At 32.5% G+C, this 17666-nt stretch overlaps 1 protein-coding gene across 1 annotated transcript; it reads left to right on the plus strand.

Moving 5' to 3' along the window:
- Nucleotides 1-6484: 6484 nt before the first annotated feature.
- On the plus strand, nt 6485-11725 carry LOC107800418 (auxin transporter-like protein 4). Its single transcript, XM_016623580.2, has 8 exons — nt 6485-7015; nt 7205-7420; nt 7834-8019; nt 8199-8311; nt 8846-9029; nt 9150-9247; nt 9844-10309; nt 11231-11725. Exons 2-8 carry the CDS (start codon nt 7247-7249, stop codon nt 11471-11473), a joined length of 1464 nt encoding a protein of 487 aa, XP_016479066.2. The 5' UTR covers nt 6485-7015; nt 7205-7246; the 3' UTR covers nt 11474-11725.
- The last annotated feature ends 5941 nt before the right edge of the window (nt 11726-17666 follow it).

The raw sequence follows: 17666 nt of genomic DNA on the forward strand, positions 1-17666 counted from the left end.
AGTTGGTTCGGGTCCGGAGTGGTTTTAGAGAGGTTTGAGACACTTAGTGTCTTTTGAGTAAGCTTAAGTTGGAAAAGTCAATCGGACGTTGACTTATTTGAAAAGGGCTCGGATGTGAATTTTGACGGTTCGGATAGTTTCCTGAGGGGATTTGGGACTTAGGAGTGTGTTCGGAATGTAATTTGGAGGTCCGTGGTAGATTTATGCTTGAATTGGCGACATTGAAATTTTGGCGTTTTCCAGTTGGTAGTGGAAATTTTGATATCGGGGCCGGAATGGAATTCCGGAGATTGGAGTAGGTCCGTTGTGTCATTTGTGACGTGTGTGCAAAATTTCAAGTCATTCGGAGGTGGTTTGATAGACTTTTTGATCGTTTGCGGAATTTGGAAGTTTTGGAATCCTTAGACTTGAATCCGAGGGTGATTTGGTGTTTCGACGTTGTTTTGAGTATTCCGAATATTGATATAAGTTTGAATAGTGGTATATGACTTGTTCGTACCTTTGGTTAAGGTCCCACGGGCCTCGGGATGATTTCAGATGGTTATCGGGAAGTTTGGAAATTTGTTGGAGCAGTTTCAGCTGCTGAGTTTCTGTCATAACCGCACCCGCAGATCGGGGACCGCAGGTGCGAGCCGTAGAAGCCGCGAATTGACCGCAGAAGCGAAGGTCAACGGTTTGGGCGAGCATCGCAGATGCAGAGATTGGGTCACAGGTGCGGTAAGGGAAATTAAACAAAAAACCGTAGAAGCAGTTGGATGAGCGCAGAAGCGGTGCCCGCAGATGCGTAAATGGACCGCAAGTGCGGTATGCTGGGTTGAACATATAAATAGATGCCTTCGCAAAATTTTTGCTAAGTTTCTCCATTTTTGAAGACGGAAAGAGAGCTAGGGCTGTGATTTTTCAAGGGAATCGAAGGATTTCAGTTAGGTAAGCTTCTTAAGCCTTATTATTTGTGTTTATGGCCATTTTCCCCCATTGTTTAATCATGGTATTAGTGAAAAATTTGGGAAGAAAGTTGGGAGATTAGGGCTTGGAACTTGAGGCTTTGATGTAGGGATTTGAGGAGTCATTTGTGATCGGATTTTGGTGTATTTGTTATGTATGAACTCGTGAGAGTGTAAGGATTCTAGTTTTGTGAATTTTATCGGAATCCGAGCCGTGGGACTGGGGGTTGGGTTTGGCCAATTTCGGGATTTTTGAGTTAAATTGATAATTTTCGTATGGGTTTCACTCCTTTAGCGTTTATTGATGATTGTATACTGATTTTGCTTAAATTGATAACTGTAAACATGTCTACTTTTCTGTACAATTAAATGTTGCTACCTGTTGAGGTTTGGTTCGTCACTACCATCAGTCCATAGTTTGGACTTATTACTTACTGAGTTGGTGTACTCACGTTACCCCTGCACCCCTGTGTGCAGATCCAGACATCTCGGGGCACGGTAGCAGTTGCTGATCTTACCAGTTGGAGACTTTTCTCTAAAGTTTGCGAGGTAGCTGCCTGGCGACCGCAGTTCCGCCTTCTCCTTCTTTATCTTCCTTGTAGTACTTTTATTGAATTTTCTCAGACTATGTAGTCTTGGTTATTTCAAACAGTTGTAGTATTTTGCTTATGACTTAGTGACACCCGAGGTCGGGCTTATATTTCTTTCCGCTGGATTTGATTTCTATTTTTATCTTATTAGATTTCTGTTAAAAATATGATTTTTCTTAAGTTTTAGTTGAAAAACGGAGTAAATGGGTAATAGTTAGCTGGCCTAGTATCACGATAGGTGCCATCACGACCGGGTCAGTTTTTGGATCGTGACAGTTACCTTCCTTTTTTCTCTCATCTTGCCCTTCCTTATTATTAAATAATCATATTTTATCATTTACCTTATTTTTATATAATAATTCTACTGCATATTCTTTATTTTTAGTAATGTTGCAAGTTTATTCTTCATATTATTCGTGTGTAACATTATGAAATAACTGTAAATGATAAAATCCATCCAAACATTATATTCATCAAACAATACAATACAATATAATACAATACAGTATATAATACGATATAATACGTCATGAACGATATGTGACAATCATCCAAATAAGCTGTAAGTAAATTCCAAGCACTCACTCACTTTCATTTTGTTTCACTTTATTATTATTTAAAGAATTAAATAAGTTTTTTCTTTGACTGTGATTTTTAATTAAACTGAAATATGTGTAAAGTGAAAGAGTCTGAAACGGACGTTTGATTAGAAATAGTACTGAAAGTGCAAGTGGTTTTAGATTAGTAGTAGCAATTAAGAAGTATTGCTGGACCCATGTGAATGTCAACGATGGAACATGTGCCTTAATTTTGATCCCTCGTGGCTTAAAAATCCATTCCTTAATCATTTATTCTGCCACTAACATAAGACGTAAATTTTAATATTAATATAGAAAAATATCAAACATGTAAAAGGTAAGAGATAATTAATCATGATTGACAAAATAACGCTTCCTCTCGTTGGTTTACACCTCCGCAGACTCTTTATTTCACTTTATTGGTCAACATATAAGTGGTGGACTCACATGTTCATTATTAATGCATGGCAAAAGAAATCTATATTTATACTATATTAAGAGTACGAAGATCCTTAGCAAAATGTTATTTTTTTTTATCCCTTTAAAATAGAGTTCACACTGAACAAAATAGCCATTATCATCTTATTATTTTCCTAATTTTTAGGACTTTTAAATTAACTAAAATTTTAACTATTAAAACTTTCTTTATTTGAATTATGTAAGAACTATTAATATTTAAGAGTTTAAATCTTTCCATAACTACAATATCCTTAATATACTAACTACAACATCCTTAATATTCTGTAGAAGAAGGAACCATAATGGACGTTCATGACTTCTTTGAACGTCCTTGTTTTCATAAAACAAAGATTATTTTAGAGAAAAATATAAATATTTTGAATTTTTTTTCTTCTTATAATATCGAAAAATTAAAATTAGACAATCAAATTGGGATGAAAAAAGTAACAAATAGTATAATAAAGAAAGGTTAATAATATTGACCACCGAAATTGGCCACCAAGCATCTTTTTTAAAATTTTACCCATTGAGATAGCGTACACGCGCAACGCGCGTATCATAAGACTAATAATGATAAGAGTAGGAGAAAAGGTATTGGCAAAATTATCCACATTGGAATATTTCAAGTGATAAGACTTATTATTAATATAAATTCTCTGTTTAAGATCTTCTCCTATATTATACTTCTCAGGGGGTTAATTGCACTTATAACCGGCAGAGGCCAAGGTGATCAATTGACCACCATTCGTTGAAATATTACGAAAAATTATATTGTAAATATTAGATTTTAGATGTATATAACATATATTAACACCCTATGTCAGAATTCTTTTTACTTCTTTCAAATCTGAACACCCTTGAGAAAATTTCTGGCTTCGGCCCTGATAGCCAGCCATAAAATGAGACAAATGTTAATAATCTATATTTGTAAACTAATTCTGAAAAAGATAAAACAACATAAACAAAAATATAAACGAAACAAAAATTAATTCGAGCCCACTGAATTGACAGTATTTCCTTAAGGAATTTAATCCCCTCCTAGTACCCAAGGTTATGGATTATTTTCTCCCAGGATAGAACGAATTACATACTGGTGTAGTGGTACTTCAAACCCCAGTATTTCAGCGAACACAAAGTTCGGTAACAAATCACACTTATTGCTGCTTTCTTTGAAGTTAAAACAATGCAGAAGAAGGAGGAGAAACTCAGAAAATCATATTAAGATTTTGAGAGAATGGACTTGTATTTATAGCCAATGTTGGGCTGAAATCTGAAAATGTGCAACTCTTCAGAATGACTGTTTATGCAAAACGACCACAACATAAATGTCATAACATAAATAACTATTTACTCAACAATAAAGAGGGAAAATTCAAGAGGGTAGTTAATTTTCTTTTATCAAAACAGAAAACGAAAAAATGGAAACGGATTTTAATATTAATATTCTTGGATTTAATATTAATATTTTGTTATTAAAATGGATATTTAATAAGATTTCTGTTAATATTTACTATTAACAAACAAATTTGGTCCAAAATATTAATCAATCAATTGACCGAAGTCGTAGTCAAGCGACGACTACGACGGCACGAGGCTTGCCTTCTTCTCAATTCTTTAAAAGCTAAAAGAAGAGCAATTGCTTATATACCCATTAAAAACCTCTTCCTCTTCCAATATGGGACAATGTCCCTTCATGAAGGAGGTAATCTCAAATTTTTTTTAAAATTTCATTTCCCTCTATTTCTCATTCACCCCTTTTTAAGTATTAATATACTTAAAAACCCAACAACAAATTCATCCATCCATAATTGACCTGCCAATTCTAACACCCAACACGCCCAGACCTATCAACTGGAGTGAACAATATAATATGATGATGCAATTTGTTAGGATTTGTTCTAAATTTCTAATCTATTAGGACTCTCTTTCTTAAAGGAATGGAAAAAGACTCCTAAAAGGATTAAATTTCCTTAATATGTTTTATCCTTTTCTTGGAGGACAAGTTTTGCACATCTATAAATTAAGGATCTCTACTTCTCACAAGTGAACAACAAAAATATCCACAATGTAGTCATTAAAGAGTTTTGTTTAGGGGGGAGATTTTTCTCTCGATAGTTTTCTTCTTTTATATTAGTTTTACCATATGTAGATCAATTGATCAAACCATTATAAATTATTATGCTTAGTGTAGTATATTTTTCTTTTGTCGTCTGATTTATCGTCCACAAAGCTTTGTATTGTTAGTTTCCGCATGCACCATGTTATTTCGATCCCAACAATATTAGGTAACCAATAATTGGATGGGTCGAGTTATGATACCATAATAAAAGATGAACATTGGACCAAACTCAATTCTAAACCTATCTCATTAGGTGAAGATTATTGAAGATCATATAAAGCAACCAAAACACCCATCCAGAAGGAGTTCTGGCATAAACAATAGAGTCCAAAAATTATTTTTGGTCATATTAAGTAATAGGAATTTACCTACTTAATAGTAAAGTTACTAAGTTAATAACTAAATTTTCCTTCTGTCTATATTAAACTCTTGCGTATCATCGGTTCGATGAATTATTTGAGGTATTAAATTCTCATGGAATCGATATAACTAAGGCATATTCTTTTTGTCTCAGTCTTAATCATAATAAAACTTCTCATTCCACTTATTAATCCTTCTTAGAATGATAGGCATTTAACAAAAGTATAAAATTCGAAATATTAAACTAAGATGGAAAATTATCGAAAAAGTTACGAGAATTTGGATTATTAATATAAGTAAAATCCACCGTCAAGTGGTTAGTTTAGAGCGTTTACGCTACATTGAACTTTGAATTTTTGTACTTAGATTGCGATTCAAAAAGAAAAAGAAAAACAAAAAGTTGCTGATCTCGCACATGATATCTTTTGCTGAAATTAAGATGACAATTGTTTTTTATCTTCTTTTATATTTTTTACGAAAGCACAGCACATGCAAGAGAAAATGATAGTCAAACATAGAATGAAAATGATTTTATTAAGTTTTCATTATATTTTGGAGCCGTTAGGAGCGCTTATACTGTTAATAACAGCCTACAAAAGATTGGGTTTAAATTCGAGCATTCAAAATTAGAACATTAATAAGATAATTATACGTAAGGATATTATATAGAAAGTCATATATAGCAATTAGTATTATATTAAAGATTATCAATCAATGCTAGTATTAAACTGAATAATCTATAATTACCTTTTAACTAACCTAATTGCGTTAATATTTTTTATGCTATTAATGTACCAAACTTAAACTCTAAATAAATCTGTATACTAAGCAATAATTGGTAAGCTGACAAAAAAATGATTTACTATTATTATAAGCTAAATTACACCTTTGAAATATCTTCTTAGTGCATATAAATTAAATCCTAAAAAGCTAAAACTTTAACTACTATTATACGATAAATCTTGTTTTTCTTCTTTATTTCTATCCAGGCTCGAAGACCCAATAATAGAAATGAATCATAGTAGTAAGCAGAAAGCGTAAAGAAGAATTTCCAAAATCCAAATGGAAGGCAAAGCAAGAAAATTAGTATCTCATACATAACACATAAATTATTTTCAAATTTAGAGAGGGGATTATTTTGGAACGGACCAAAAAGAAAATAGATTCATATAAACTAAAATTGAAAATTTAACTCTGACATTTAGGGGCGAAGCTAGAGCGGCCGAAGAAGGTTCATCCGTAACTCTTTCGTCAGAAAATCACATTATATATAAATTTTTTTAATGTATATATAATAGATGTTGATTCCCTCGATAAAATTTATGTATTCATTACTCTTTAATGAAAATCCTGCTTCCACTGCTATCTGACAACTAATAAGCTAATTAGCTAGCTGGCTATTATTTATAAATATGTATATATGTATGTGTACTTAAACAGTACTACTAGTGAAAAGTTCCTTTCTCTTCTCCTGCTTCTACTTCTGCTTTCTAATCTGTAATCTGCGACTCTATACTTTCATCAATAGAAAAACTCTGTCATTTCTGAGACCCTTTTTGCTGTTTTTGAGGTTCCTTTCGCCGCCTTTGAGATTCGGCCGCGCACCTGCAGAGGCTATATATATTAATTCCACTGCATTTAAGTTGGCTACAATATATTTTTGAATTGATTGTGGTTTCAGAGATTTTTGTTCAAGCAATTATTGCTGAGCTGCATTTATTTCCTTTACTACTACTCCTTTAGCTGTGATCTCTCTGTCTGTCAATTCTTGAAATGGAGCGTTTATCTTAGGAATTTTTTTAATCTCTCTTTACTCTGTTTTAGTAGTTGTTTTCTTCCTACTCTTTTCTCTGTTTCTCAGTGTAAAGTTCAGTAGCAGAGTTTTGCTAACTAAAACAAAGGAGGAGTATCTATTTGCTTCTTTTACAAGAGATCTGGTTCAACAAAGAGACATCTCAAAACAAGGTATTTTCAAGAAAGTTGGAAAATGGGCTTCTATTATTGTCTTTTTTTAATGATTTTTTTTTCTTGAGGTGGTTTTTTTGGATCTAGGGAATTCTTGGCTTTTTCATTTTCTTGGAAATAAGTTGTAATTTTTGGGGAGGTGCATGTGTTCTTTTTTTGTCTCATTTTCTGTCCTTTTTGTGTTGGCAGATCTGCTAGAAATTAGACAAGTCTTATTTTCAATCGAAGAGAATGTATTCTGAGAAGCAAGGAGAAAAAGCAATTGTCTCAAACTTTAATGAAACTGATCATGAAGATGGAGAAGTTGAGAAATCAGAAGAAGATCAGTCCATTTTCAGTGTCAAAAGTCTCCTTTGGCATGGTGGTTCTGTTTGGGATGCTTGGTTCAGTTGTGCTTCTAATCAAGTATGTAGTAAAACTTAACTAAACCTCTTTTTCTTTTATTTTTGGAAATACTAAAGGGTTGCTCCGCAACGGTGCGATCTATATTTCACTTTTCGAGCTGTTAAAGCAGCCATTAATATTTGTATTAGAGTAAACTGTGTACATCACACCCCTTGAAGTGCAGCGTTCCGTGGATCCTGCTATGATGCTTTGTGCTGCCTTTATTTTTATAAATATCATCTTTATTCTTAAGTAAATATATTTAACTTATATCTATTGATAGTATATTAAAAAAAATCTTACACTATCACTACAATTTAAATTGTTATAAAAGATTTGTTCTCTTATTTTTCAGATTACTAAGTCGACTATTATCCATACTTACCTGTGACTGCTGTATAGAAGTTAAACTTTTTTTTATTCAATTTTTACAGGTAGCTCAAGTGTTGTTGACACTACCATATTCTTTTTCCCAACTTGGTATGGTATCAGGAATAGTGCTACAAGTGTTCTATGGTATTGTTGGGAGCTGGACTGCATACCTTATCAGTGTTCTTTACATAGAGTACAGAAGTAGAAAAGAAAAAGAAGGCGTTAGCTTTAAAAATCATGTCATTCAGGTAGGATATTTTATTTTTATTTTTCTTTTTAAGAAGGAATTCCTCTCTTCATCCATATATTTCACTTGTAATATTCCCCCTTTTTTTAAGAAAAGAAAAGAAATTAGTACTTGTATTAGAATCTTATGAGTTGCAGATAGATTCATGTTTATCTGATTTTTTTAATTTTAAATTGGCAGTGGTTTGAAGTGCTAGATGGACTACTGGGTCCTTATTGGAAAGCAGTGGGACTTGCCTTCAACTGTACCTTCCTTTTGTTTGGATCTGTCATTCAACTTATTGCTTGCGCAAGGTATGGAGCTATGAACATGATCATAAATTCTTCATCTACCCCCCCCCCCCCCCAACAAACCCATACCCCACAAAAAAGAAAGGAACAATATTTAAAAATATATCCAACCGGATAGCATAAGATTTTTATATTAGTAAAATGTCAGTCAGACGCACAAAGCATCCGACAATTATGTAGGGTTCGGGGAAGAGTCGTCCCCTTAGGGATATGATGTAGACAACCTATTCTAATACAAACATTAGTGTCTGCTTTCACGGTTTGAACCCATGACCTATAGGTCACACGAACATAATTTTACTGTTGTTACAAAACTCCTCTTCAAAATATTTTTATATTAGTACTCCTATTAGTTTATTTTAATTTGTAGTAGCAAGTTATCGGCCCTATCTTTCAGATTATTAATCCCACTAATAGGGATGGTTACTTGTGATTATAACTTTATAGTATAAGGTTTTTAACTCTCTATAGAAGTTAAATTGTTAATAACATTATCTTGATTGATAATTTGATGGATTTTTTTTTTACTTGAAACAGTAATATATATTATATCAATGACCATTTAGACAAGAGGACATGGACATACATATTTGGAGCTTGTTGTGCTACCACTGTTTTTATTCCTTCTTTCCATAACTACCGGATTTGGTCTTTCCTTGGCCTTGGGATGACCACTTACACAGCATGGTACTTAACTATTGCTGCTGTTCTTCATGGCCAGGTAAATAATACTATACTGTACTAAATTTCTAACATTTTTTAACAATATCCTTCATTAATTACTATACATTCAAATTTGGTTTTGTGCTTTCTATAAATGGAAATTCATTTATATCAATAGGTTGAAAATGTACAACACTCTGCTCCAGCAAAGCTTGTGCTGTATTTCACTGGTGCCACCAATATTCTTTACACCTTTGGTGGACACGCTGTTACTGTGTAAGCGCTCTCACATCCAACCCATTATTTTTTGGATTTGTAAATGAATTTTTATATTATGAGTTCAATTTAATCTGCCCATCAAATCTGCTGTAGAAAGTTACTTACATTGTTTTGGTCATTACTTATACTGGCAACGGACAATTACATTTAATTACCTTTAAGTGACATGATAGTGTTAAAAAAAATTTACACCGTAATTACTAAAAAGATACAAAAAAATAATTATGAGTAGATACAATCTGATCATCTAAAAGATAATTAGATGCATAACTATTCATAAATGTAATTACTAGTCTAAAAAAATAAGATAGGTAACATGAAACAAATTAAATACTGATAACGCAAAAAGTTCTTAACACTGCCAAATATTATGAGTTATTAAATTCATATGGGACAACTTAGACTTGTAGAGTTGTAGTGTAGAATCCAATGCCAATATTCTCCAATGTACTTATCTATACTTTAAATAATTAGAGCATATCATTACATACCATAATCCTGTATTTATGACTTCTCGCACCCAACATAGCCATTTATATTCCTTACATGGTTAACTAATCTATTTTTTTTCCTTCCTTTTTGGTGATATTTAGGGAAATTATGCATGCAATGTGGAAACCCCAGAAGTTCAAATACATTTATTTAATAGCCACACTCTACGTTTTCACCCTAACCATTCCATCAGCTTCAGCTGTCTACTGGGCATTTGGTGATCAGCTTTTAAACCACAGTAACGCATTTTCACTTCTGCCCAAAGACGGATGGCGCGACGCAGCTGTTATTTTAATGCTAATTCACCAGTTTATCACATTTGGATTTGCATGTACACCATTGTACTTTGTGTGGGAGAAGGTGATAGGAATGCATGACACTAAAAGTATATGCTTAAGGGCATTGGTTAGGTTGCCTGTCGTGATACCTATATGGTTCTTGGCTATTATTTTCCCATTTTTTGGCCCTATTAACTCTGCAGTTGGGGCTCTTTTGGTTAGTTTCACAGTCTACATCATTCCAGCTCTTGCCCATATGCTCACTTATAGAACAGCTTCTGCTCGACAGGTAATGCATTTATTTCTATACCTTCCAAAATTTTACTCTTTATACTTTGTGTATGTATTCATAATGCTCTTTAGGTCGGAAATTAGTAACCTGAAAAAATGTGGCATATAACCTACTATAACAAGTTAAAATTTATTGACATTCGTAAATATTCTTTGTCTCTGTGTGACCTATCCACTGTTCTTTGAGCCGATGGTCTATCGGAAACAACCTCTCTATCACTATAAGGTAGGGGTGAGGGTTTGCACACAAACTACCTTTTCTAGATCCCATCTATGGGATTACACTGGGTTTGCTATTGTTGTCGTTGTCTCCGTATGACCTATAGATGACGGGGGAGCCATGGAAGCAGCCACTAATGCTTGCATTAGGGTAGGTTGTCCACATCACACCCTACGAGTACGACCTTTTACTGCATCCTGCGTTAATGCGAAATGCTTTGTGCACCGGCTTGCCTTTTGTATCAGTGTAAATAATTGTAAAATTCTTTTTAAATAATGTTGAAAGAAGGGTGGGAAATGATTTATAAGAGAGACAGAATGGAAACAAAGGTACTTAAAGGCATTAAAGTCTTGGATTTGGAAATATTTATGTAGGGAAGGAGATATAGGTGGGAAGTCATTTTCATTTAGTTACATGCCTAGAGTCTCACTGTTGTATTATGTTTATGTTTGAGATATGATCTGGCTAGTTGTTGACTACCCCTTATGTTTCTTTAATTTAACCTATTTTACAATATTCCTTAATGAATTAGAATTTATTTTCTCGCTGCTTGAAATTAACTTGACTCATTTGTCAACCTTAGTCTATACTCCAAAGTTGTGCCATACTTTGTGTTAATCAAAGTTGGACACCCTTCGTATTTACAATTGAACTTCTTTTTGACGAGTATTTGAGACTGAGACGTAATTGTTGTTGCAGAATGCGGCGGAGAAGCCACCATCTTTCATGCCAAGCTGGACTGTAATGTACGTCATTAACATATTTATAGTGGGTTGGTGTTTAGTCGTTGGGTTTGGATTTGGAGGATGGGCTAGCATGACCAATTTTATCAAACAAGTTGATACATTTGGCCTTTTTGCAAAATGTTATCAGTGCAAACCTGCAGTTCCTCCGTCAAGTCTACCACCACGTCCGGCGCCTAACGCCACCGTGCACCACTAGTAACGGTGACTTAGATCCGCCACGTCGATCGGTCGGAGAAGTCAACAGTCAAGTTGTTCTTCGAATATTTTTGTATTATATAGCAAATAGTAACCCCACACCTACTGTGTTTCTAAATTTTCATTTTCTTTTCATTTGTTACTGTTTCGATTTTTTTCTTACCATGTTGGATAAATAATGTGTTGACTATAATTAATTGCTATCAAATGATAGGCTAATTAAATCAATATATGTTAGTTTTCAGTTCTTTTATCCCACTTTTGGTGGATTAATAAATTGTTACCCCTATCTAATATTTAGCAATAAAAGTGTATAATAAGACATGTCATATTTATTCAAATTGATATGAACATCGAATATGAATATATTTTTACTCGTAGATCCTTAGGCTTGCACTATCATTGTTCTTCACCAAAGCATATTTAAATGTTTTCTGGTGAGAAAAAAAAGGCCAAATGGGTAATGGGTGGATGAGACTTAAATGACCATTTTGACCTGAGATTCCTCTTTGAAGAAATGGGCCTTGGACCCAAAGTCCCTTCTTCACATGGGGTGCATGTTTCTGTCACGTGCCACTCTTTTTCCAATCTCAGATATCTTTTAGCTCTTCACTCTCTTTTGTTTTGACTTCTTTCTGGAGTTCTAGTCAAATGTCAGAAAGAGTTTAATCATCATCAACGAATATGTAGATTTAAATTATATGGGTTCAACTTTTAAGGTATTTAGTATTGAATTTATTATATTTTTAAAGTTATTATTTAATACTTGCGATTTTTATAATTTAATAAATTTTTACATATAAATTTTTACTCTACATCGATAGGAAAAGAATTATTTTTACTTGATCTAGTTGTCCACTTTATAAATTTTAAAAAGAATGAATTTTAAAAATTATTGGAAGCGGAATTAAGAAATATTGAATATGCATGCCAAAGGTTGAGATAGCTTATTTGCAGTAATGTAGGGGAAGGAGAAAACAGCACCAAGAATTTGAATAGGCTTCACTAATTTATTGCATGGATCTAAACGCCTATGTTCTCACTCATCAGAGTCATAATACAAATTTATTATTTCTTGGAAGGTAATTTTAATTTTTAGTATAAGAATATTATAGGGTAGTATTTAAGTAAGGAGTAATTTGGTCATTTAATTTTTAAAGGATATTTTAGGAAAGTAACTTTAATTAAAAGTCTTCACACTTATAATATAGTATGATGATTAGATAACACATTACAACACTTAAAGGTGGGAACTAGCTAGTTGTTAATGAAGTGGTATAGACCTTAGAGACTCGTACAAAATTTAAACAATAATATATCCATAGTGATCTCATAAGTGGGGTCTGGAGAGAATAAAGTGTATGCGCAGACTTTATTCCTACCTTGTACGAGGTAAAAAAACTGTTTTTGATAGATCCTCGGCTGCAAAACCTCAATAAAAACAAAAAATATTAGATATAATTCTTTCCATTTTTTAAACTTAATGGATAGACTTACTTGGTGCCTCAGGTGTTAGAAGGTAATAAGTACGATTATTTAATAGAGTAGTCGAGGTGTTTTTGACGAATAATTCACACATTATCAAAAGCATCAAACGTTGCATGCCTTTCAACAACAGAAGCCACAACCATTATCACAAACAGATGCAGAGCTAAGATTTGAAACTTATTAGTCTTGGACTTTAAATTTTTTAAGTTACTGAGTTTTAAACTAATAATTTATACATATTCAATTATTTTTTTAAAATAAATATATAGTTTGAACCAATGTTATTGGGTTCGGCCGCACCAGCACGTTCTACTCTCCCTCCACCACTGGTCACAAATAGTATCGTGGTACTCATTGTTGACTTCAAATCCTATAAAAATTAATGAAACCTTATTCGCGTTTGATTCCCAAAATTTTTGCCCCTTATCAATGGAGTAGTTCATTGCAAAACTTTCAAATAATGAGATCCATTTTATCTCAAAAATAGTACTACTACTCAAGATCATCAATTTAATGGGCCTATCCATATGTAGTAGGCTGATGTTGGAACTTATCAAACCCCAAATACCAATAATGATCTGTAGCCCAAACATTTTACCATTTCCCACTTCTTCTAAAGCCCAAAGAAATATGTAGTACTTTGGACCCTCCGTGTTGAATCACTTAGTGGACAGTACCTTTTCTAGGTCGGGCTTCTATTATGGGTCCTAACACCGACAAAAATTTTCGTTCCTATACCATATAGGAAACTATATTAGTACATATGTTTATAGTTTGCATATTACCCTTCATACTAATAGTATTCTTACGAAATATAAATAATGCATTAAATAAGGAATCATTGTAGCTGTAAGATTCCTTATTTAGGCACGCTAAAATTGGGAAATTAAATATTCTTCAAGATCTTCCACAACGAAGATCACGCACAATCATAATTATCGTCGTCTTCACTCTGATCTTTCACAATGCAGATCAAGATTTTTCATACTCTATTTTTGCGATACACACTGTTTCCAGAATTCTCTCTATATTTCTCTCTATCTCTCAATCCCAAATTTCAGTAATACAAAGCAAAGGAAAAGAGAACAGCAATTCCACAATTGACAGCCATTAAAAAGCTTCAAAGCTTTGAATTCAAATTTGGATTTTTAAAAATCATTATTTGTGTTGGATTGGGTATTGTTGAAAATAATTGGGAATATGATTTGAAGTTTACATCTCAATTTTGAGGGGTTTTTGGTAAAGATTAGACTTGGTTTTGACTGAATTTCAGATTGAAACTCGAAGAAGAAGAAGAAGAAGAAGAAGAAGAAGAAGAAGAAGAAGAAGAAGAAGAAGAAGAAGAAGAAGAAGAAGACGTATATTTCAGAAATTGTAGAAAAATTGTAGATAAATTGAAGAAAAATTGTAGACTGTTGTTTATTTATTTTTCTTTTATTCATTTACCTATTGTATGAAAGTTGAACAACATTGTATAAAAATTGTATTTAAGTGGATGATTTAGTACTGTTTTGGACAAAAATATGTATAAAAAATGTGAAACATACATTTCAGGGAAAGCATGTCGAGTCCAAATATGTACCCAGTTTGTAGATATTTTGTAGATAAATTATAAATTATTTGTATTCTGATTGTAGATGCTCTATTTTCTATTTTCACAAATAAAAAACGACTAAAACTTCTACAAATCTTCTGAAAAAAACGCAATGATGTCAAAAATCCCAATTATGCAACAATTGAATGAGAATTGGGATATTAAAATTTAATGTACCCAGTTTGTAGATATTTTGTAGATAAATTGTAGATTATTTGTATTCTGATTGTAGATGCATTATTTTCTGTTTTCACAAATCAAAAACGACTAAAACTTCTACAAATCTTCTGCAAAAATACAATTATGTCGAAAATCCCAATTATGCTACAATTGAATGGGAATTGGGATATTAAAATTCAATGTACCCAATATGAAGATATTTTGTCGATAAATTATAGATTATTTGTATTCTGATTGTAAATGCTTTGTTTTCTGTTTTCACAAATCAAAAACGACTAAAACTTCTACAATTCTTCAGCAAAAAACGTAATTATGTCGAAAATCCCGATTATACTACAATTCTGTGATTCTCTTATATGCTCTTATTACTCTTTACAAAACTGTTATGCTAAATATGGAATCCAAAAAACATGCTGAAAGGATAGATCTTCCTAAGAAATTTTGTAGATAATTTGTAGAAACATTGAAATTCTGTATTTTCATATTAATTTTTCAAATGATATGTAGTTTTGTTGTAGATTAAATATAGAAAACAAGCCATTGTGAGTCTTATTTAACTCATTCCTCACATTCAACCTATTCTACAAATTCACACCTCTTTAAATACAATACAACCATACTTTCCTGAATTTAAAGGTATAACAATATATATAACTTAAAAAACATCTTCTCTTCCGCACAAGTTAGCTCCAAAACAAACGAAGTGGAATAACAAGCTTCCATCAAAACTTTTAACACAAAAACACAAAGCTCAAAAATAAATAAACAACAGTCTACAATTTTTCTACAATTTATCTACAATTTCTGCAATATAATGTATGTCATGTCTTCTTCTTCTTCTTCTTCTTCTTCTTCTTCTTCTTCTTTGAGTTTCAATCTGAAATTCAGCCAAAACCAAGTCTAATCTTCACCAAAACCTCTCAAAATTGAGATATAAACTCCAAACCATATTTCCAATTATTTACAACAACACCCAATCCAAACAAATAATGATTTTTGAAAACCCAAATTAGAATTCAAAGCTTCAAACCTTTTTAATGGCTGTCAATGGTGGAATTGCTGTTCTCTTTTCCTTTCCTCTTATATTACTGAAATTTGGGATTGCGAAATAGAGAGAGACATAGAGAGAATTCTCAATTCTTTGCAACAACATCCAATCCAAACAAACAATGTCTTTTGAAAACCCAAATTCGAATTCAAAGCCTTGGCTATGGAAAAAATAATGGAATTTTGATACAGAAATCGTGGGTGTGGGAGGGAAACATGGGTGAATGTGTGGGAATTGGAGAGAGAAACGTGGGGGGAGTGGTATTAGAAGGAATATACAGTACCATTAAATTGGGAGTGTAATTAATACCCTTAAAAACTACTAATGGTATATAATTAGTAATTAGGTATACTAAATGTAATTATATCAAACTTTAAACATTGAGGGTAATATAGTTTCCTATATGGTATAGGAATGTAAAAATTCCGACAAAAATTTTAAGGAGAAATTTTCATAGAGAAACTTTCAGTTGTAGCTACCATTTACTATATTACTTTCTATAGCTATGTTTTCAGATTTTTAGAGTGTATTCGATGTATTTAAGCTATTCTATTCATGAATACAATATCATTTTAGACGTGAAACATGGGATTACAACTAGACAGATTTTTGTATTCGAGTGTTCGACTGTATTCATGACGTAAAACATGGGATTACAGCTGGACAGATTATTGCATTAGACTGTATTCACGACGTGAAACATGGGATTACACTATTTTTAAACGGAAAGTGAATCAATTAACATAATAGACTCCTAATATAACTCAACAAACTCAATTATAACACATAAATTTTGTATTTCCAGTTATAAAAAAGATTCTCAACCGAAGAACACCCCAAAAACATAGCAATCTTCAGAGAAAATTATATAATACATCTGAATACATAAATTATATTAATTAAAAAAACATATGAATACATTCATGGAATATAGCGAGACAGTGAATACAATGAAATACATAGAATATGACGGGATATATTGAAATACAATGAAAAAAAGGATAATGAATACAATGAAATACATAGAATATAGCGAGATCGTTAAAATACAATGAAAAAAAGACAATGAATATAATGAAATACAGCGAGATACATTGAAATATATTAACAGAAAATTCAAGTTGCTCAGCTCCCAACTCCGTCGTCTTTGTTCAAGAACAACCCTAATGTCGTCTCGTCAAGAGGGTCGTGATTCTGACTCGAAACTCTCAAAATTTGGCGCAAAAGCGAAAGAAATTCCTTATTTTCAATAGCAAATTGTCTTCTTTTGTTAGTAATTCCGAATTTGGTAGATGAAGAAAAGCAGCAATGGAGTTGGTGAGAGGCAAGAGTTGCAGTGGGCATGTCCAGATTTCATTACAAACCAACGACAATCAGAATGAGGTGGATCTTTCTCTCTAGGGCTTTAGTAATCAACGCCGACGGAACCTCCGTCGCCTCTAGCGGTGCTTCAGTGGCCATTGATTTTTGCCTTAACCTGTGCTGATTTTTCACGAATGGAGAGGCGTAATGGAATTGTTGGAAAGAGACTCAGGTTATGGAGCTGGAGTTTTATTTAGAGAAAAATATTAAAAAGTGTATTTTATAACTTAAGGGTAGGAGGTAACCATAAATAAATATTTGGCTATAAAAATCAAAAGGTAGTTATGGAATATAATTTTTTAAAAGGGTATTTATTTAAAATAAATAAGGTATCAACCTTTGCTATAGGAGGTAAAAATTCCATTTTCATAAGGGATCTTTACACAAATAGCCAGTCATATTCATTATTTACTTTTTTTAATACTTTTTCTAGCCATATACATAGATTATACATTCATTACACATAATTATACACATATAATATTATGCATACACTATATCTCTGGCTATTTTTAGTTTAAG

The sequence above is a fragment of the Nicotiana tabacum genome, chromosome 5 (genome assembly GCF_000715075.1).
Source record: "Nicotiana tabacum cultivar K326 chromosome 5, ASM71507v2, whole genome shotgun sequence".
Classification (NCBI taxonomy): domain Eukaryota; kingdom Viridiplantae; phylum Streptophyta; class Magnoliopsida; order Solanales; family Solanaceae; genus Nicotiana; species Nicotiana tabacum.